This window comes from Notolabrus celidotus, chromosome 17 (assembly GCF_009762535.1).
Source record: "Notolabrus celidotus isolate fNotCel1 chromosome 17, fNotCel1.pri, whole genome shotgun sequence".
NCBI classification, from domain to species: domain Eukaryota; kingdom Metazoa; phylum Chordata; class Actinopteri; order Labriformes; family Labridae; genus Notolabrus; species Notolabrus celidotus.
In genome coordinates, this window is record NC_048288.1 from 30351780 (window position 1) to 30375230 (window position 23451).

At 40.9% G+C, this 23451-nt stretch overlaps 1 protein-coding gene across 3 annotated transcripts; it reads left to right on the plus strand.

Annotated features, from left to right (window-relative positions):
• The first annotated feature begins 1088 nt into the window (after positions 1–1088).
• Positions 1089–22646, plus strand: LOC117828648 (E3 ubiquitin-protein ligase RNF31-like). Of its 3 annotated transcripts, none has more exons than XM_034705839.1 (24): positions 1089–1390; positions 3224–3429; positions 3514–3660; positions 3746–3901; positions 3988–4044; positions 6639–6768; positions 6873–7037; positions 7318–7357; positions 8984–9129; positions 9280–9422; positions 9687–9935; positions 10109–10444; positions 11870–12055; positions 12172–12378; positions 14048–14221; positions 14390–14488; positions 15816–15905; positions 16047–16161; positions 17566–17678; positions 17773–17886; positions 18222–18270; positions 18576–18672; positions 20703–20868; positions 22238–22646. In XM_034705839.1, the coding sequence occupies exons 2-24, from the start codon at positions 3226–3228 to the stop codon at positions 22283–22285; spliced, it is 3231 nt and encodes a 1076-aa protein (XP_034561730.1). In that variant the 5' UTR covers positions 1089–1390; positions 3224–3225; the 3' UTR covers positions 22286–22646. The 3 variants fall into 3 exon arrangements, with proteins under 3 accessions (XP_034561730.1, XP_034561728.1, XP_034561729.1); XM_034705837.1 differs by having other exon boundaries at positions 1090–1390; positions 7207–7357; XM_034705838.1 differs by having other exon boundaries at positions 1090–1390; positions 7207–7357; positions 9690–9935.
• Positions 22647–23451: the final 805 nt, after the last annotated feature.

Genomic DNA, 23451 nt, shown 5'->3' on the forward strand with positions numbered 1-23451 from the left:
AAATAAATAAATACTTTAAGTAAAACTAAACAAATATAAACTAAATTAATACATACTTTCAACAATTTAAATACTTTTAATAATACAAAATAAATAAATACGAATAAATAAATAAATAAATAAATAAATACTTTCAACAATTTAAATATTTTTAATAATACTAAATAAATATTAAATAAATAAATACAGTTTCCAGTCAAGGAGGAGGACGCTGCTTGAGTGGCGACTGTTGCAGCAGCTATCTTTTTTATTATTTGTTCTTCTTTCTCCTTATTTTCTTATTATTTGTACATGCTTAATATACTTCTTTGATTTTAATTGCAAATAGATTTGTATTATTTATTATGTATTTATTTATTATTTTTATTACTCTACTGCTGTAATACTTTAAATTTCCTTGTTGTGGGACGAATAAAGGATTATCTTATCTTATCATATATCTTATCTCAATAATAAATAAATAATTTTACTAATACTAAATACATAAATAAACAAATACATACTTTTAATAATACTTAATACATAAATACTAAATGAATAAATACTTTTAATAATACTAAGTAAAGATGAATACTTACTTTTTTTTCCTGAACTCCCTAAAAAGTTTTTAAAACTTATACAGAGTGAGCAAAAACTGTCTAAATAACTTTTACCCACACAAGATAATTTACTTGGACTTGTATAGTAATGTATATAATGTATGTATCTGTTAAATTTGCTATATTTTATTTTATTTTATCTCGTTTTATATTCACCATTATCATTATTATTTTATTACATTTCACTTTATTTATTTTTTTATTTTTTTATTTTTTTATTTATCTATTTATTTAATAAATTCATATTCATCCAAGCAAAATACTTTTCGGGACTTCCGGTTCAAACACTTGAACCCTGTTGGACCAGTTTTCAACTTATGTTCAAAAAGGTGTCCATGACCGTTTTTAGGTCAAACTTCTGATCAAATCTGAATTTTTATTCCTGTATTTAAAAAAAAAAAGATGTCCACTTCTTCTCTTTCTTAACATTGTGTTCGTTCTTTGCTTGTTTTTGTTCTCTGTCTCTTATTTTCGTGTCACACAGAGAAGAGGAAAACAGAGCTAGAAGCGGAGGGATTTGCAGCCGGTGTTATATCGAAAAATGCTACCTATCGAAATGTGCTTCCAAGCCGCTCTGCGCATGTCTGCCAAAACATCAAACTGTACTTCCGTGTTTGAAAGCTAACGTCAGATCCACAAACAGCACAGCCTGAGTGTTGGTGTGTAATAACTGAGGTAATGGGGTTTAAAGACGTGTTGTTTTATTAATAACTGAACAGAGACTTTCACCAGGAACTCTTCAGGAAGGAGGAACTGTTGAATCTCGAACAGAGGGAGGCTTTCATCAGAAGGTACGTAGCTGTAATCTGAACGCTGCGTTTTAATAACAGAAAGTTTCAGTTTCATGTAACGTTAACTCAGTTTACCACAAACAGGAGTCAAAACTCACATTACACCTCTGGATATAAGTCTATGATGTATTATAGTGCAGAGTTATAACTGACAGTGTTGTGTTAGGTTATGTGTGTGTGTGTGTTTACTTCAACATTCAGCACATTTCTGAGGAAGAGTGAAGCTATGTTAAGACTTTCCTCATGACGTCATATGGTGAACTATTGAAGAAGTTGTTGGAAATTGATTTTCTAGGCTTACAGAATTTTTAAAAAGTGTCATATTTGTCAATAATATGTGGATAATGATGCAGGTGTCTCACTGTGACTTATTTTCCAGAGTTTAACACCTTTTCAATCCCTGCAGGTGATACCTTAAAGATACAGTATGTGACTTTTGTTGTTACAGCACTCAGAGCCCCCAGGTGGACGAAACAGAACCTTCTTGCATTTGTTTTATTATCCCGTCCTGTGCATGATTAAAATCTTATCCTGAAGGCTTCTAGGAGTCAAAACAAGCGGCAACCTCCGGTCTCAAAATGTGAAGCCCATGCGGAAGTGTTACAAACTGCAGTTCCTAGAGCGTCCACTAGAGGCTGGCTGCAGAAACACAGGAAACCACATACACACCCATTCAAAAAAGACGATCTTTGCAGCAGAAATAAACATGTTTACAGCCTGGTTCAAAAAATGGCTTGGCTCTAGGTAGCTAATTTCTCTATCTGGGGTGAATTATTTCCTAACATGACGGTTCAGAAGATATTAAGATTAAGAGCATTTGCCCAAATAAGGACATGAATAACTTGACTGACAGGCGGGAACACATAGCTGTTGGAGACTGAAACTCCGCCTCTTTACCTCACACTCAGTTAGGTTGAGTTCAGCATTTCCAATGTGGCTGCCGCCACCGATTGGCTTCAAAACAGCGCTCAGGAACAGATGGGTGACGTCACAGATACTACGTCCATTATTTATACAGTATATGAGTGAAACACATCACTCGCTGAGGATGTATTGTAAATAATGCAAATAAAGAGGCATCATTTTTACGCCTGATTTACGATACGATACAATACGATGTACTTTATTGATTTATATCTTTGACATCAGTGCTGCACACGTTACCTGCTCCTACAAAAATCATCACAATGACACAAGAACACATAAATAAATAAGAAAAAGTACAATAAATAGTGCACATTCATACAACACACAGCATACTCTTAAAGAGAGAGCACCATAACACTGTCTCAACCCGAACAGGCTATTTAATATTTAAAATTCTAATAGAGATTGGCACAAAGGAGTTTCTTATTCGTCCGCCTAGCTCCCGTACCTACGCAGAGGACTACGCAAGTAGCTGACGCACACCTCCCCCAAAATGTAACTATGCATCAAATCGACACAGACCGCAAGCCCTGTGATTGGTCCACTTGACGGCATTGTATTTCCTGCATTTACAGCAATTCCAGGATCCACGCACATCGGCCGAGTATTTCATCGCCTCTCTATTCTTCCCTGTAATCATGTCTGCATGATAAACAGCAACATGTAGCAGCTGTAAATTAACATAACACGCTCTGAATCACTGTGAAAAAGTACACAGAGAACGTAACGAGGACTGAAACAGAGGACCCGACTATCAGAGAGACCACACTGCCCTCTAGTGTTTCGGAGGAGTATTGCTGCGTGTCATGGACACATCAAAAAGTCCCAAACTAAAAAATATTCAGTTTCCAACAGACGCACAGTAACCTCTCATGTGAGCGTGACATCTTCCCACCTTTCTTGCAGCAATGAGCAGCGGCTCAGCATCCGAGCAGCTGGAGGAGGTGAGGAGGAGAGCAGAGTCCATCCTCGCCTCTTCAGGTTCGGCTCAGGATGTGAAGGCTGAGGTCCAGACGATGGCCAGCACTCCGCTGCCTCTTCCAGAGAAGTACCGTCAGTTAGGGGTCGAGACCATGCTGAGGGAGAACACAGCGGGACGCAACAAACAGGAGGTAGAGATTTATTCCACTGTATGCTCAATTCAGCTTTATTTGGCACACTGCGGACTCATCGTATTAAATGTTCCTCCAATTCAGGTTCTGGACTCTCTAAGGAGACTAGTCAAGGCCTTGAGTGTCCTGGAGAAGTACGGCTGTAACCTCACAAATCCTGCAAGGCCCAAGTACTGGAGGAACGTGAAGCACAACAACCCCACCTTCAAAAGGACGGTGGATTCAATTGAGGTGATTTAATTTACATATTTATTTCTCATGTGGCTCCAGAAGAATGTTTAAAGGTTAACGTCTCTGTTTATTTCACATGCTCTAGGGCGGGCGTAGAGTTCTGTTTTTGTTCGGCTACACTAACCAGCAGATTGACGGCCTCAGTTTCCCAGAGGAAGTCACTGAACCAGACGCTGAAAAAGTTGCAGCACTGACACTGGAGGTCATGACCTTTCGTGCCGAGGTGGACATGGTCTTACAGGTATTATATAATACATTAAATGACCGTAAACATCTGTGATGAGCTGCTGTTGTGTTTGAAACTCATCCATGTCTTTGTTTGTTTAGGGCACCCATCCTCAGCCAGAGTTCTTCAAAGATATCATCCCATCCGTCATCCAGCAGGTGTGTGCAAACATTTCCAGAAGCTGTTTTTACCCGAATCTATGTCAGAGTGCAACATTTAAAAAACAGTAGAGTTATAACTCATATCTTGCAAGTGCAGGAGCAGAAATTACCTACAGTGCCACGACTCTAAAGGTTGCTAAATGAACGACCTGTCTCCTATCCCACCGTCCTGTATCACGCAGTACCATATTGCACCATATCACATTGCATTGTGTCATCGCATCGTACCTTATTGCCCTGAATCTTATCACACCTTATTGTATTGCACTGTATAGTATCACACAAAAAAGTGTTTTAATTATATTAAAAAAACATAATTTACAATATCGCATCGTATTGTGTCACCATTTCATATCACACCATGATGTATTGCACCACATGGAACCGCACAATAATGTATTACACCCTATTGTATTGTGACGTATTGCTCCATATTGTATCGCACCATATTGAAATCGAATGAACCATATCGCACTGTATGATATTGCACCGCATTGTATCAAACTTATGATATTGCACCGTATGCTATCGCAGGGTATTGTGTCAAACTGTATCGCGTATCTCGTTATCGTGTCAGTATATCGTAATGCACCATATTGTGTTGTATCACACCATTTCATATCACACGATGATGTATTGCACCAGATAGCATCGCACCATATGGTATCACACCCTACCCTATTGCATGGTATCGCACTGTATAGTATTGCACCATATGGTATTACTCCTATGGTATAGCACCATTATATATCGCACTTTATGATATTGAATTGTATGGTATAGCACCGTTAAGTATCGCACCATATGGTATAGCACCGTATGGTATAGCACCGTTAAGTATCGCACCATATGGTATAGCACCGTATGGTATAGCACCGTTATATATCGCACTTCATGATATTGAATTGTATGGTATAGCAACGTTAAGTATCGCACCATTTGGTATCGCACCATATGGTATAGCACCGTTAAGTATCGCACCATTTGGCATAGCATCGTATGGTGTCGCACCATATGGTATCGCACCGTCTGGTATCCCACCGCATTGTATCGTGTCATATCACACCATATTTTATCAAACCATATCGTATTGCACCATATTGTACGACACCCTACCTTATTGTATGGTATTGCACCGTATCATATCACATCGTACATTATTCCTCATTATCGTGTCAATATAGCGTATTGCACTGTATGGTATTGTATTGTATTGTATTGTATCACACCATTTCATATCACACAATGATGTATTGCACCAGATAGCATCGCACCATATGGTATCACACCCTACCCTATTGCATGGTATCGCACTGTATAGTATTGCACCATATGGTATTACTCCTATGGTATAGCACCATTATATATCGCACTTTATGATATTGAATTGTATGGTATAGCACCGTTAAGTATCGCACCATATGGTATAGCACCGTATGGTATAGCACCGTATGGTATAGCACCGTTAAGTATCGCACCATATGGTATAGCACCGTATGGTATAGCACCATTATATATCGCACTTTATGATATTGAATTGTATGGTATAGCACCGTTAAGTATCGCACCATATGGTATAGCACCGTATGGTATAGCACCGTTAAGTATCGCACCATATGGTATAGCACCGTATGGTATAGCACCGTTAAGTATCGCACCATATGGTATAGCACCGTATGGTGTCGCACCATATGGTATCGCACCGTTTGGTATCCCACCGCATTGTATCGTGTCATATCGCAACATATGGTATTACTCCTATGGTATAGCACCATTATATATCGCACTTTATGATATTGAATTGTATGGTATAGCAACGTTAAGTATCGCACCATTTGGTATCGCACCATATGGTATAGCACCGTTAAGTATCGCACCATTTGGCATAGCATCGTATGGTGTCGCACCATATGGTATCGCACCGTCTGGTATCCCACCACATTGTATCGTGTCATATCACACCATATCTTATCAAACCATATCGTATTGCACCATATTGTATCACACCCTACCTTATTGTATGGTATTGCACCGTATCATATCACACCGTACAGTATTCCTCATTATCGTGTCAATATAGCGTATTGCACTGTATGGTATTGTATTGTATCATACCATTTGATATCAAACAATGATGTATTGCACCAGATAACACTGCACCATGTGGTGTCACACCCTACCTTATTGTATGGTATTGCACTGTATAGCATCGCACCATATTGTATCACACCCTAGCTTACTGTATGGTATTGCACCGTATCATATCGCACCGTATAGTATTCCTCATTATCGTGTCAATATATCGTATTGCACTGTATGGTATTGCGTCGTATCACACCATTTCTTATCACATCATGCCATATTGCACCAGATGGCATCGCACCATATTGTATCACACCCTACCGTATTGTATGGTATCGCACCGTATGGTATATCACTATATGGTTAACGTATGAGGAAAAATATTTAATGTTTTGGTTGACTTCTAAATGATGGTGTCTTGTAAGCCTTTATTTGGCTGGACATACATGACACATTAGTTTTGTCCGCCATGTTTTTAAAGTGTTGACTGTGATTCTGTTTTTGTTAAGGACACACTGGTGAGTGACGCTGTGCCCATCCTGCCCGTAGAGGAACATCAGAAGAAAGACATCCCTCAGGCTCTGTCCCCCTCACCCACTCAGCTCCAAGGAGGACAACAACTTCTGACTCCAACGACAGGTGAGCTGCCGACACCCCTCACAACCTGCTCCTCTTATTTTTATAGAAGCTCACTGACTGTTTCTGTTGAAGCCTAAATACAGATACTGTCTTTAATTCTGCAGACGACCCTCCTGCAGTGGGGGATTGTAATTTGTGCGGTGGACCTTCATCTCTAGTTTGCCCGTCTTGTGAGAAAAAGCCTTTCTGTGATGCATGCGATGACTTTTTTCACCGCCACCCTGCGAGAGCCAATCACAAGAGGGACAAAATACAGAACACGAAACAAGGTATGACACATTACAAGACTTAAAGAGTTTCCTTTTCTCTTTTAAACGTCAAAATATGTAAAAAGTCCGACCCAGGGTTCACAAAATATAAAAATCAGGATTGTTTTGGAACAACAGCAAAGCTAGGAGGTTGTTTCCGTTAGCTTGTTTTGTGTTTGTTTGTCTGTAGAGACCTGCAGCATCTGTGGGATTTCTCCTGTTCACGCTCAGTGCTTCACCTGTGCTCAGAGCTTGTGTCTGAACTGTGACAAGCTTTTCCACTCTCACCCCGACCGCAAAGGGCACAGCAGGAACGTCATCACGCCGGCCAAAACATCCAGGTGAGGGGACACAGGAACCAAGACACAATCCGCTGTTAGACTCACTCCATCATGCAGCAGGGGTCACAGGGTTCACCCGCTCACTTTTCATCCTCTATGTTCTATTATTAACAAAGACCCAACATCTAGACCGGATCAGATCAAGTCCCATCTTCCAGACAGGACTCAGTCTGATCTCATCTTAATCCACCATGAGCAGAGCACTTTGCAGCATTTAGCAAGTTACAGTGGCAAGGACAAACTTCCTTTAACAGGCAGAAACCTCCAGCAGGACCAGACTCATGTTAGACACACATCTGCTGAGACCGTGTTGGAGAGAGGGATAGAGGGAGGTGAAGAGAGAGAGAGATGATAGTGGGGAGACGGATAGTAGTAGTTGTAGCAGCTGGAGTCTGGCACGTCCACAGCAGCAGAGATCCAGAGGAACCTACGAGACAAGGGAGCTCAGGGACTCCAGAAAGGTCTAAGAAAAGAGAGAAGAGAGGGAGACCAGAAGAAAGAAAAAGAGGAGAATAAATGGTGAAGGAATGACAGAAGGAAAGAACGGGATAAGAAAAGGAGACATAAAGAAACATGGAAAGAAAAAAGAGGGAAAGAAAGAAAGGAATGAAAGGAAAAATTAATAAAAGAAAGAAAGGAATGAAGAAAGAAAGAAAGAAAGAAAGAAAGAAAGAAAGAAAGAAAGAAAGAAAGAAAGAAAGAAAGAAAGAAAGAAAGAAAGAAGGAAGGAAGGAAGGAAGGAAGGAAGGAAGGAAGGAAGGAAAGAAAGAAAGAAGAAGGAAAGAAAGAAGGAAGGAGAGAGAGGGAATGAAATAAATGAGGGAAAGAAAGAAGGAGGGAGGGAGGTATGAATGAAGGAAGGAAGGAAGGAAATAGAAGGAATGAAAGAAAGAAAGAAAGAAAGAAAGAAGGAAAAAGAGAAAGAAAGAAGAAGGGAGGGGGATATGAATGAAGGAAGGAAGGAAAGGAAGAAGGAAAGAAAGAAAGAAGGAAGGAAGGAAAGAAAGAAAGAAAGAAAGAAAGAAAGAAAGAAAGAAAGAAAGAAGGAGAGAGAGGGAATGAAATAAATGAGGGAAAGAAAGAAGGAGGGAGGGAGGTATGAATGAAGGAAGGAAGGAAGGAAATAGAAGGAATGAAAGAAAGAAAGAAAGAAAGAAAGAAGGAAAAAGAGAAGAAAGAAGGAGGGAGGTAGGAAGGAAGGAAGGAAGGAAGGAAGGAAGGAAGGAAGGAAGGAAGGAAGGAAGGAAGGAAGGAAGGAAAGAGAAGGAGAGAAGGAAAAAGAGAAAGAAAGAAAGAAAGAAAGAAAGACAGACCCAAAAAAGGAATCTACAGCAGAGATCCAGAGGAACCTACGAGACAAGGGAGCTCAGGGACTCCAGAAAGGTCTATGGTTAGTAACTTTAATGGGACAGGAAGAGTTAAAGTGAGAGACAGGCAGAGAGAGGAGAGAGAGGGAAAGACAGGATCCCAGTGTGTCAGTCTAAGCCTATAGCAGCAGAACTAAGAGCTGGTCCAAGCCTGATCCAGCAGTTAACCGGACTTTAGTGTTTAATAACAACAGGTTAAACTGATGAAGTCTCTAAACTTTCCTTTAACGTATTTTTTCTGCTCCTCCGTCTCTCTCAGTCCGTCTCTGTCCCCGTGGGAGTGCGCTCACTGCACCACGGTTAACGAGATGCGAGCCGTCCTCTGCACGACCTGCGAACGGCCTCGACTCGCCACGGCCGCCTCCAACGTTCAGGAGAGCCTCGTGTCAGTTTCTCCCAACACAGGTGAGACTCTGGAGATAAACTTTCATCATGCAAAAAAAACCACAAAGATATAAAATACTTCAGATATTTTATTGCAGCACATTTCAACAAAGTTTACATGCACCCCTGCAAAATAAAGATATCATGAGAAATGTGTGTTTGTGTCCACAGAGTGGCAGTGTAAGAGCTGCACAGTCATGAATCAAGGCAGCAGCATCCTCTGTGAGGTGTGTGAGCGCCCTCGTCTGGCCACCCGCCCACCTGCACCATCGATGCTGTCCAGTCCAGGGTCTCTGTCTGAGTCTGGAACAAAGGTCTGTGTCACCGCTGATGATAAATCTTGTGATAAACATTGTCCAGCAGCGACTTGATCTTTCATGGATTCATTATCAGTAGGAAAGCTTAAATATGGAGCAGCAAACAGCAGACAGACAGTTGCAGAGTAGCCAAAGATTTCCCTCAGGAGCTGGTGGAGACCTAAAACAGAGCGAGAAGTCCTAAGAGTCTTTGCAGGATGCTCCTCTTAAAATCATATCTTGTTTTAGGTCTTCTCTTACTTGTATATTTCTTTCTCCCAGCAGTGGATGTGTCAGTTCTGCACCTTTGAGAACACAAAGCCCGCTCTGGTGTGTGTGATGTGTAACCAGCCGTGTAAAGACCCCGCTGGAGTGTCTCTGCCTCAGTCCCTGCAGCAGACTCCGACGTCCGCCGCCAAAGATCAACCCCAGCCGGGGGTCAAACCCAAACCAAAGCCCAGAGTCGGCATGGAGATGAAGAGACAGATGATGATGAGAGACGACGGCCTGAGTCTCATCAACCAGATCAGAGTAGGTCTTAGTAAATATTCTAATTTCTGCACACTGTACCTTTAAAAATGTCTCTGAAAAGTTGCAGGTAAGGCGCCGGAGAACTGGTTCTTGTTTCAGGTCAACAATATCAGAATTTAAAATGTTGTTATTGAGTCAGAATATGAAAAATGGAACCCTGTTTCTTCTCACAGGAAGCAGAAAAACGCGGCGTCAGTCCCGAGGAGGTGTACGCCGCCATCTGCATGTCCGGCGGCAGCAACCCCTGTGATTGGCTGACTTCAGAGCTGCCTCACCTGCTGGATGAAATCTGCGCCATGGCGGCCTCCGTCCAGCTAAACTACAAAGCAGGGGATTCTGGGACACAACTTGAGGTGGTGAGAGACGGACAGGAGGCCGAGCGGAGCGGTCCGAACGACACAGGCGGAGGCGTGAAGCTGTCTCGAGCAGAGGCCAAGCTGGCGTGGTTAGCCGCGGGAGGAGACACGCAGAGAGCCGTGAGACAGCTGCTCAGAGACAGACAGTTCAAGGTAGGAACGTTAGGAAGATGAACAAACATCAATCTGAAAGGGAGAGAGAGTTTTAGACGTAGTTTCTTCTTTTTGCATCAACATCCGACATAATGGTTCCCCATACGCCGATCAAAGACAGACACACTTTGTGCTCCTTAAACAAAAAACATCAACACATAAGCTTTGATTTAAAAAGCTCAAAATTACAAGAAAGGGGCACCATTGACCTAGCGGTTTAAGCACGCCCCATGTACGGAGGCTGTGGTCCTCATCGCAGCAGTCAAACGAGATGCATTGCCTCAGTTTCACTTCATGCATCATCTTAGCCTCTCATCCATGAAGCTGCAGAATCAGCTCAACTGATCCTGGAGAAACTCAGCACCGTGCAGCAGATCTGACTGAGCTTGAAAACCTGTCCCTGCACAAATCAGCAAACAAACAACAGCCCCATCTTTATTATACTAAAAGAAATTAGCATCTCATGTTCATATTTTTTCCTCAATAAGCTTCTGGTCGCCGAAGAGAGAAGCTAAGCTGTCGGGGAGTCGGTCTTGTGACTCCTGTTTCTCTGACTCTGAGTGATAACACAGAACAAAGAGGGTCTGTGGTGGGCCGGGAGGGACACGTAGGAGTGCTGTTTGACTATCCGGTTTATGAGTTTGAACTGTGGGTGTAAGATGCATGCCTCCAATGTCTGCACTGTGATATACACACACTGAGGTTTATAGAGATTTAAAAGTTGCATAAAGATGTTCTGAATGTAACATGAACACTAAATTAACAGGTTTAAGCTTTAGTGATAAAAAAGTTACTCTTGGAAGTCTGCCTTGAAAAAACTGCCTCAAAATGATCATAAAATCGTCTTATTTTCAACTTTTTGAATCAAGTCTTGTCACCAGCTTCAGTCTTGATCATGACAGAGAAAAACAATCAGGTGTGACTTTATTTTAAATATGTTAAATGACAACAAAAGCAGCAGAAAACAAAGACACATTCCATCTGCAAACATACAAACGCATCTTAATTTGACCCTCAACCTTTCTGCTCATACGTAACGAGACTACAGAGCTGCAGCAGGTCCAGCAGAGCACGGGGAAGTTTCATTCTGCAGAACATCTTTTGCACAGATAGATTAAAATCCTGGAGCCAACAAACCTGAGCAACAAACCTGCACTCATGTCTGATTCTCTGTGATTGTTGTCACTGTCAAATGTGCGTTTTATTGTAGCCTTTTAAGGGACAGGTATCAAACCCTATGATACGTGCACTGGATGGCTGTTTTCAGTTTGTCTATGTAGCCTGTATCTGTCCCTCATAAATAAACCATAAATAGTATTAATACCGAAATATCACTCTCAAAGCATGTCTCTAAAAAGCTTCCATAACACTGTTGTTTCCCTCCCTGCTGTGTGTACCTGTGTGTGTGTGTGTGTGTGTGCACAGATGAGGGAGCTGCACTCTCTGGGCTTCAGAGATGTGTTGCGCTGCGAGGAGGCCCTGCGTCAGAGCGGCGGAGAGATGAGAGGGGCCCTGTCTCTGTTGCAGCGCCCCCTCCTGGAGCAGTTCCACCAGCGTATCTGGGGGGAACAGCCCGAGCCGCCGATTGATCCCAAACACCCGGACAAACAGGTTAGACCGCACCTGCTGGAGACACCTGAGGGCATGGGTGGTGGTATGTGTGTTTGTGTGTTTCTCCAGGCGTGGTGTTTTGATATCACGTTAACTCTTTGCGTGCTGTTCCACAGAGGATGTGCAGACGTCTGCTGGCGTTATACGAGCTGCCCAGCTGGGGGCGCTGTGAGCTCGTCCTCTCGCTGCTTCAGGAGCCAGACGTCACGTACTCTCTGGAGGACGTGGTGCACGCTGTGAAAGAGTCCCCGGACAAAGATTTCATCCGGCGTCTCCTCAACAACGAGTGTCCCTGCTGTCTGTGCATCTTCCCCCGCAGCAAGGTGGGTCAGAGACGAGGGCGGGGTGGGTCAGACTTTAAACCAATAGTGTGAACAGAAGAAGGAAGAAAATGTATTTAGTCTTAAGAAGATGTGGATAATTGTGTGATATGACTTCAATTTATTACAAACCTGTGAAACATTGTGTATGAAAAGCTTCCTAAAAGAGGCCTTAATAGTACAAAGGAAGGAAAGAGGAGCTATGGGATGCTGTCAGATATATTGCAGTTTCATTATATTCAAAATATTTTCAAGGACTGACAAAAAGCAGGCGACCAAATATTCTCCAGAAAACCTTATTCCAGTGAGCAGTTATTGTTAAAACTTAAAGGTCTGATGATATGAGGATTTATTTGAACCTTCAGGCAGGAGGGCGTCTCAGGACATTAAAACACAAACAAGCAGACTTAAATGTTTGTACTCCAAAAGCCGTAACCGCATTTAACTCTGTCAAAACTTAAACACGCAATATCAAAGGACATGAACCGTGACGACCATACAGAGTAAATGTCTTGTATGCGTGGTATGATGTGTTCACTGTCTTATCCTTCCATTCTGTACTATTCCATTCCATTCCATTTATTCTATTCCATTAAATCCCATTCCATTCAATTTATTCCATTAAATCCCATTCCATTCAATTTATTCTATTTCATTCCATTTATTCCATTCCATTCAATTTATTCTATTCCATTCCATTCTATTCCATTCATCTAATTCCATTCCATTTATTCTATTCCATTCAGAAAGGTACTTTATTAATCAATCAATAATTAATTCAATTTTTTCACTCATGCTATTTTTGGACATGCTACACATACAGTTTTTTGGTATATACATACAAATGCACACACATGCAGTGAGCATGCTTAGGGAGAGATGTCAGAGTGAGGATACTGCCGTCAACCAGCGCACCCTGAGCAGTTGGGGGTTCGGTGCCTTGCTCAAGGGCACCTCGGCAGTGCCCAGGCAGGTGAACACGCACCTCTCCAGCCACCAGTCCACTTGCCAAACTTCGTCCATGTTGGGACTCGAACCGGCGACCCTTCGGTTCCCAAGCCAAGTCCCTATGGACTGAGCTACTGCCCCCCAATTCATTCCATTCTATTCCATTCCGTCCCATCCCATTCCATTTATTCTATTCCAATCCATTCAATTTATTCCATTTAATCCCATTCCATTCATCCCAATCCATGTAATCTTTTCCATTTATTCTGTCCCATTCCATTTATCCCATTCCATTTATCCCATTCCATTCCATTCATCCCATTCCATGTATTCTTTTCCATTCATTCTATCCCATTCCATATGTTTGAATTTAAAATAAACAAAAGGAACTAGTGCTCTAATGAAAACTGCTCACTGTAGACACCGTCACACCCTGACACCCGTCACATACCAGCTTTCTCTACTTATAAGTCACGTAGTCTACCACATGGCTCCTTCTGTCCCCCACAACCCAGACCTGAAGATAGAGGGGGACATGATGGCCACAGTAAGATCTACCTCTGCCTGAATGAAGAATGATGGCCTGTCTCTTTTCTCTTTTATATACAACACAGAACAGATAAACAACCCCTCCCTTCCTCTCCTGTTTAAAGAGCAGCTTCAGAGTTCAGCTTCACCTTTCACACACCTGTTAATGTCTCCCTCTCCTCCTCTGTGTTTCCAGATGCAGTCTCTGACCTCCTGTCAGTGCTCCGTGTGTCACGAGTGCTTCAGGCAGCACTTCACCATCGCTGTGAGAGACAAACACATCAGAGACATGGTGTGTCCCGTCTGCAGCGGGCCGGACATCAACGACCCCGAGCTGATGGACAGCTACTTCTCCACGCTGGACATACAGGTACACACACAGACAGAGCCTGAGGTTTGATTTGTACTCTTTCAAAAGGTTTTATTTAATAAAGAAGAATCAAAACAAACAGATCAAATGAAATGGAGCAGGTTAAGAGATGAATTAATTCAAATAAATCCTCTCCTTTGTCTGCCTTTGTACATTGTGTTTGTGCAGCTGCGGGTGTGCTTGGAGTCTGACGTGTACGACCTGTTTCATAAAAAGCTGACGGAGCAGGCTCTGATGAAAGACCCAAAGTTCCTGTGGTGTTATCACGTACGTCTTTTTTTCCATCGTCATAAAACCATCCACCAGTTCCTACCCCGTCACTTTTATCAGCTCTCATAAATCTGATTTCCTGTAGTGAGTGTAGCTCACTTCTTAGAACCATGAGATGCCTTAAAACTAAAACACGCAACATTTGGAAGAAGAAGAAAAGAAAAGGAGGAGGATTTAAATACTGATTTTTGCAGCATTTTTTAATTAGAGTCACTTTAATAATATTACATGTGGACTTATTTTGTTACATTGGTTAATACCCATTTATATAATCAGTGCTTTGTTGATTTGCCTCCCTCTGCATTACTCTCTTCTAAACACTGGGGATGATCGTGATGATGAGAGTAGGCAAGGCAGCTTTATTTGTAGAGCACATTTCACACACTGAGGTAATTAAGAGTGCTTCAGAGAGCAGAAAATAAAATAAAAAGCATAGAAGTACATTTTTAAAAGCAGGAGAGAAATATTTAAACTTAATAATTAATTTAGGAATGTAAATACATTTCTTGTTATATTGAACTTCTCTTGAATAAGCTACAAGGTGCTTTTTAGTCAAAAAAAAAAAAAAAAAAAGGGATATATAAATTAAAAAAGGCAAATAATAAAACAAATAAATGGTGATAAAAGTTATTTTAGTAAAAAATATTAAGAATTATTATTATTATCATCATTATTATTATTATTATAGTTGTTTTTATCATTATTATTATTATTTTTAATATTATTATTATTATTATTGTTGTTGTTATTGTTATTATTGTTGTTATTATTATCAGTAATATTATTATTATAATTAAATCATTATTTTTATTATTATTATCACCATCTATATTATTATTATTATTTGTATTAATATTATTATCAATATTATTAGTATTATTATCATCATTATTATTAAAACTATTATTATTATTATCATTAGTATTATTTTTAGCACTATCATTATTTTATTATTTTTATCATAAGTATTATTATTATTTGTATTATTATCATCTTCAATATCTCTATTATTATTAATATGATAACCATTATTATTATTATTATTATTATTATTATTTGTATTATTTGTATTATTATTATTATTATTATTATTTAGTAAGTATTTAATTTATTTGTGTCTAGGAAGAAGAGCTTCAGCTTACCTTCATTTTGCCGCCCTGTGCTGTTTAGTGTTGAATAAATCACCATAAGTCCTTTATTAAAATCATCACTCTGCACATTAAAGTTTCTAAATATATACCCAAACAGTAAGAGACAAAAAAGAGGCAGAAACAATGTTTAAAAGTCTGATTTAAAATCTAAATAATGGTCTTTTCTTCCTCAGTGCACCTATGGTTTCATCAATGAAGGAGACCAGCTGAAGGTCACCTGTCTGTCCTGCCAGAAGAGTTTCTGCGCTCAGTGTAAGAAACCTGTGAGTATAAACACTGTTTTATCTTTTCATCAGGCTCCGTGTGATTTATCTAATCTCAGGTATTCAGCCTTGGAGCTTCATCTCCTCTCCGAGTGGGAGTGTGTGTCTTTTTTTAATTCCTCCTCTCCTCTGCGGGGTCAGTGGGAGCCTCAGCACCAGGATCTGTCCTGTGAGCAGTTCCAGCAGTGGAAGAGGGAGAACGACCCCGAGTATCAGAGGCAGGGCCTGGCCGGATACCTCCGAGACAACGGCATCAGTGAGGACACAAACACTTCGTTTCAGTCTCTTATTTAGAAACCTCTTTTTGTTAACCAGCTGATTCAACAGGTCTCCAAAACATTACAGCATCCTTTTTACTCATATTTTCCAGAACACCTCTCTTTGTATCGTGTTCTGTGCAAAGAAATCATAAATAGAAGACTTGTGTATCTGATCCGGAGGGCTTCGACCTGCCGGATCAGAGACGCAGCTGGAACGCAACGGAGTGGATCCAGTGGAAGTTAACACATTGACTAGAATAGAAACATATCAGATCTGGTGCTGTGAAGGATCGAACGCATACTTTAGACGTGTTATTTATTTTCATAGAAATAAATCATCAATACAGAGACATAGAGCAGCAGACCACTAGCTCAGACCACTAGCTCAGACCACTAGCTCATACCACTAGCTCAGACCACTAGCTCAGACCACTAGCTTAGACTACTAGCTCAGACCACTAGCTACAGACCACTAGCTCAGACCACTAGCTCATACCACTAGCTCAGACCACTAGCTCATACCACTAGCTTAGACTACTAGCTCAGACCACTAGCTCAGACCACTAGCTCAGACCACTAGCTCATACCACTAGCTCAGACCACTAGCTCATACCACTAGCTCAGACCACTAGCTCAGACCACTAGCTCATACCACTAGCTTAGACTACTAGCTCAGACCACTAGCTACAGACCACTAGCTCAGACCACTAGCTCAGACCACTAGCTCAGACCACTAGCTCATACCACTAGCTTAGACTACTAGCTCATACCACTAGCTCAGACCACTAGCTCAGACCACTAGCTTAGACTACTAGCTCAGACCACTAGCTTAGACTACTAGCTCAGACCACTAGCTCAGACCACTAGCTCATACCACTAGCTCAGACCACTAGCTCAGACCACTAGCTCATACCACTAGCTCAGACCACTAGCTCATACCACTAGCTCATACCACTAGCTCAGACCACTAGCTCAGACCACTAGCTCATACCACTAGCTCAGACCACTAGCTCATACCACTAGCTTAGACTACTAGCTCAGACCACTAGCTACAGACCACTAGCTCAGACCACTAGCTCAGACCACTAGCTCAGACCACTAGCTACAGACCACTAGCTCAGACCACTAGCTCATACCACTAGCTCAGACCACTAGCTCATACCACTAGCTTAGACTACTAGCTCAGACCACTAGCTCATACCACTAGCTTAGACTACTAGCTCAGACCACTAGCTCAGACCACTAGCTCAGACCACTAGCTCAGACCACTAGCTACATACCCCTAGCTACATACCCCTAGCTACATACCCCTAGCTACAGACTGGCACTGCATAGTCCACTTTTTGATCTCAGTGCTGCTGCTTTGATTCACATCTTCAATCCCTCACCTTCTCTTGCAGCCTGTCCTTCCTGCAGGTTCGTGTACGCTCTAACTAAAGGCGGCTGCATGCACTTCAGCTGCTCCCAGTGCAGGTACCAGTTCTGCAGCGGCTGCAACAACCCCTACCACAAGGTGAGACACCTCACACTCATCACATGTTTAAAAGCACAGTGCATTTCCCCTCATTTACCCCCCTGCTTGTTTTTGTTTTGTTCCCTCTTCACAGACTGTGTGTAAGACGCCTCAGTGTAACTTCCCCGGGCTTCACGCTCATCACCCCAGAGACTGTCTCTTCTACCTCAGAGACTGGGAGCCGCCCAGACTGCAGCACCTGCTGCAGGTAAACACACTCTGTGATTGTTATCGCTGTAGACTATCATGTAGGCTTTTATAGTGTCATGCATCACAGGAGCTTCTTGTCCTTGAATGCCACCATCACTTCACTGATAAGGGGGTGAGCAAGGGAGCGGTTCAGTCTGGAGTCTGAATCCTTTCTGCACACTGTACCTTTAATATGTAAATTAACCTACATGTAGGAAGGATGTCCTGAACTTTCACATCCTTTAGGCTAACAAATAAAGACACAAGTTTCAATCAATCAGCACTTTTAACACTCAAACCTTCTCAAGCTGACATTTCTAATCCGAGGCATGAACAACCTTCTTCTCTCTGCAGAAGTGCGGCGTGGAGTTCAACACGGATCCATCTGACGGAGCTCAAACTGGTAAAACAGCCTCTTTATTATCATCTACAATCATCAAATGCTTCTTGTATGTAACAGTCAGGAAGCAAGGACCAAAAACACGACGAGTATTTTGTTGTCTCTGAGCTCAAACATGTCCTGGAACTCCTTGAAAACCTTGAATCCAAACATGAATTAGATTTGATTTGTTAAACTTCATTTATAAAGTTTGAATTTGAATCATTCTGAGACACTTTTCACCGTCTGTTCCTGATTAATGTGACGACGCAGCAGACGATGAAATCACCGGATGAATCACTGACTGTGTTCCCTCCTCTGTGACTCAGACGCCTGCTGTGTGATGGAGCAGAAGGATGAAGCGGGTCAGCAGATCGATTCACCCTGTGGGGCCCAGACTCAGCCGGGACAAGCCGGACTCTGCGAGTGAGTTTGTCTTTGTGTGTTTAGCTCAAGTAGGACAGGAAGTCAGACACCAAAACAAAATGAAAACATACGGTTCATTTTCAGAATAAAACACTCTGCTGGAAGTCCCATACTCTGCTCTTCCTCCCTGAGATTATTCTTCAAACGTCAATGTTTATCAGGGTAGCACTTCCTGTTTGATCAGGTTGTCCCTGTGTTACACAAAGAAGAGTATCTCAAAACTTCTTTACATAACTGAGCTGTATTCACCTGGGAGTGTCCTCAAACGACTCACGCTTCAGACTTTTTTACAGCCAGATATCGTCTCTGTGCTGAGTGACCTTAAACACCACACAGAGAAATGAAAACCCTCCGCTTTGATTATTTTTAAGCAGAAAAGGAAGAACAACCCTCTCTCCAGGGGGTCCTAAACCAGTCCTTTCTGCCCACAGAGTCGTTTCTCTTAGAGGGAGATCAGCTGTTGGACTCGTCTCTGGGAAAGAAACTCACATATTTTCTTCGTTAGGTCATCAAACTGAAGACAGGGGAGGACGGGATTTGGGTCACAGTCTTTTCTGCCGGCTGTTTGTGAGACTGACTGAGAAACCTGTTTCGATTTAACTTCTTCAAAGTGAACATGTTGCATTTCAGATACACAGTTTATTAACATCTCTTGCTTCCCTAAAACAAATACAGTCAAAGAAACGTCTTCAAATCAACAAATCATGCAACGTTTACATAAACTAACCACCGTGCACCAAGCTGTGAACACGTGCTCTGAAGAAGAGACCTCTAAAGGAGGTTTTCAACCGGAGGAACTTTACCCCGGAACTATGTGCGTTTCGACTGGTGGAACCAGGGTCTAAATTTAGTTCAGGGGTAGATAATCTCCCCCCTTAAAAGACCCTGCTAGGGGGGGTAGTACTTTTCAAAGGTCCCGGGACTTTCGAGGGGCGGGGCCTGCAATGCTGAACGTGTTTGATTGGTAGATTAACCGCAGTGTTTTTATTCCGCCCTCCGTCCACAATAACATCACACACATCTGTGATTCTCTTGATTTCTCTTTGTTTCATTAGTTTTTATTTGTTCTATCTTTTTTGTATGTGTGTGTACTTTTCAAAAGAAGAAGCTGTGATTCTCTTGATTTAGCAGCTTGTAACAGTAGTCTTCTTTCAGCCCACCGTGAATGCGTCTCTCCTCCCGGTGTTCCGGTTTTAAAAGTGACCCTGTAAACTGGAGACCTTCAGCTGAACGTGTCAGTGTTTGTGGAGTTTACACAGCTGTTGAAACACAGAGGGAGTTCCTGGGAATGCAAACTAGTTTAGTTTTTATTAAGATTTCTGAATATCCTCATCAGATATTTAATGATGGTCTAAAGACGTTTATGAGGGATGCATCCGGCTGAGAGTCTCCAGTTAACAGGGTCGCTGTTTAAACCAAAACACCGGCCGATCTCTGCCACACACCGCACGATCTCTGCAAAAAAAAAATAATCCAAATTTTCCCCAAAAAATTGTATCCCAAAATTTTTTTTTTCAAATTTTCCAAATTTTCCAAAAAATTTTTATCCCCAAATTTTTTTTTTTCAAAATTGTTTTTTCAAAATATTGTTTTTTCAAAAAAGAATTCAAAATTGTTTTCTTTCCAAAAATTTTTTTTTTCAAAACATTTTTTTTTTTTTTCAATTTTCTTTGTCACCTTTTTATTTCATTTTTTTTCAATTTTTTTTTGTCAAATTTTCTTTTTTCACTATTTTGTCATTTTTTTTTCAACTTTTTTTGTCAAATTTTATCCGTCAATTTTTTTTTTGTCAATCTTTTGAGTCTCCAGTTAACAGGGTCGCTGTTTAAACCAAAACACCGGCTGATCTCTGCCACGGCTTTTTGAGTTTCAAAAGGATTTTGAAGCCGTGTTGAAACGTCTTTGCTACTCGCTCTTATCTCCTCTCACGTGTTGATTCAGTGAATCCATCTGTGATGAAATATAGCACCATCTAAAACAGCACCAGCTGAGTCTCTTCACTCTTTAAAATGCCCCGCTTGTTCCCGCAGGAAGCACTACAGGGAGTACCTGGTGAGTCTGATCAACGCTCACTCTCTGGACCCGGCTCTGCTCTACGACCTCCAGGAGCTGACCCGGGCGTGTGACCGACACCAGGTGGACAAGCAGAAAGGAGAAGCCGAGGATGACAACGCCTACCACGCTAGACTGCTCAAGGTGAGAAATGTACCGTACTCAATGTTCTATTATTAACAAAGACCCAACATCAAGATGATAGTGGGGAGACGGATAGTAGTAGTTGTAGCAGCTGGAGTCTGGCACGTCCACAGCAGCAGAGATCCAGAGGAACCTACGAGACAAGGGAGCTCAGGGACTCCAGAAAGGTCTAAGAACAGAGAGAAGAGAGGGAGACCAGAAGAAAGAAAAAGAGGAAAATAATTGGTGAAGGAAAGGACAGGATAAGAAAATGAGACATAAAGGAGGAAGAAACATGGAAAGAAAAAGAGAGAAGAAAGAAAGGAATGAAAGGAAAAATGAATAAAAGGAAGGAAGAAGGAAAGAAAGAAAGAAAGAAGGGATGAAATAAAGAAAGGAGGGAGGAATGAAGGAAAGAAAGAAAGAAGAAAAAGGAAGGAAGGAAAGGAAAAAAGAAAGGAAGAAATAAGGAAAGATGAGAAAGGAAGGAAGGAAGGAAGGAGAAGGAATGAAGGAAATGAAGGAAAGAAAGAAAGGAAGGAAGGAAAGGAAGAAAGAAAGGAAGAAATAAGGAAAGACGAGAAAGGAAGGAAGGAAGGAAGGAAGGAGAAGGGATGAAGGAAATGAAGGAAGGAAAGAAAGAAAGAAGGAAAGAAATGAAGGAAGGAAAGAAAGAAGGAAAGAAAGAAAGAAGTAAAGAAGGAATGAAGGAAAGAAAGAAAGAAGGAAAGAAGGAATGAAAGAAATGAAGGAAGGAAAGAAAGAAGGAAAGAAGGAATGAAGGAAAGAAGGAAAGAAGGAATGAAGGAAAGAAAGAAAGAAGGAAAGAAGGAATGAAGGAAAGAAAGAAAGAAGGAAAGAAGGAAGAAAAGAAATGAAGGAAGGAAAGAAAGAAGGAAAGAAGGAATGAAGGAAAGAAAGAAAGAAGGAAAGAAGGAATGAAGGAAAGAATGAAAGAAGGAAAGAAGGAATGAAAGAAATGAAGGAAGGAAAGAAAGAAGGAAAGAAGGAATGAAGGAAAGAAAGAAAGAAGGAAAGAAGGAATGAAGGAAAGAAAGAAAGAAGGAAAGAAGGAAGAAAAGAAATGAAGGAAAGAAAGAAAGATAAAAGACAGACCCAAAAAAGGAATCTACAGCAGAGATCCAGAGGAACCTACGAGACAAGGGAGCTCAGGGACTCCAGAAAGGTCTATGGTTAGTAACTTTAATGGGACAGGAAGAGTTAAAGTGAGAGACAGGAGAGGAGAGAGAGGGAAAGACAGGATCCCAGTGTGTCAGTCTAAGCCTATAGCAGCATAACTAAGACCTGGTCCAAGCCTGATATTACATTTGTCATGTTCATCAAAGTCATCAAAGTAATCTCACGTGTTGAAATGATCTCTCTCTCACAGAAAGTGATGGAGGTCCCTCTCGGTGAAAAAGTTCCTCGGAACAAATGAAGGAGCCTTCAGAAGTCCGGCTCAGATGTAATGAATGTTTGAAGGATGAAGTCCTGTCTCTGCTCGCTGTGTGACGAAAACAAACCAAGAGTTTGACTTTCATCTCATTTTAACTAAAGGAACTTATATTTCTCTACGAAGACCGTGTACACAAATATATCAAATATTTTTTTGCACTTGAAAGCAGAAATGTAAATCAGAAGAATCTTTAAGTAGCTTTAATAGAGGGGAATATAAATATGATTACATATTAATCAGGTTTGTTTATTGGGGTTAAAGTGCTCTCTCAGATTGTACGGCTCAGCTGACGTCTGGACTTAATGTATGAATCAATCTCAATAAAAACTCTGATTCATTGGAATGTTGTTTGTTCATTTACGTGAAAAAGAGAAGCACTTTGAAGTCTTTTTGCAGCATTTTACTTCTTCATTTTTTTAATGAGCATGTAAAATATTTGCTGTTAAATTACATGTTATCCTACACTGAACTCTTAATTTGTTGGTACTTTAAAATGATTTGATCTTCTACTATTTAGAGTGAAATGGACTCTGCTTCCTCACGTCTGCATGACAGCCGCTGTTTGCTTTGCAGAGTGGACGTTAACACGGTTGCAACATTGTTTAAATAAGCTCCACCTTATTTTATGAAACCCTCCAGCTTCCAGTAATAAATTCCTGAGGAAACTTTGAAACAGCAAGATCAACAGGAGGTTACATCAGCTGTTCTACTGACGGAGGATATAGTTTTGTGAAAGGCAATAATCTAAAGGACAAAAGCAGCTCAGAAATATCAAAGAAACAACACCAAATAAATCACTGGATTTGAATTTAATGACATTTTTTCCATATTAATGACACTAACATACATTTTTGAGGTCCTTAATCTTAAGTGGAGTGTTTTTATTTTGCTTCCAAACCTAAGAAGTCTTTTGCATTTAATCTCTGAGGTAAATTTCTGGCTTGTTGCTTGATAAATTAAGTTGCTTTGCATATTTTAAATAAGATAAAACATAATTAACAAACAAATGTGATCATAATTGTATCAATATGAGCCTTTTTATTGCTGCACTGTAAATTATATTGATTAAAGGCACTATGAGGAGATTTTAACCAGCTGAGAAACAGACTGAAATCAATAATGATGCCTCTTTATGTCCTTCATAAGCA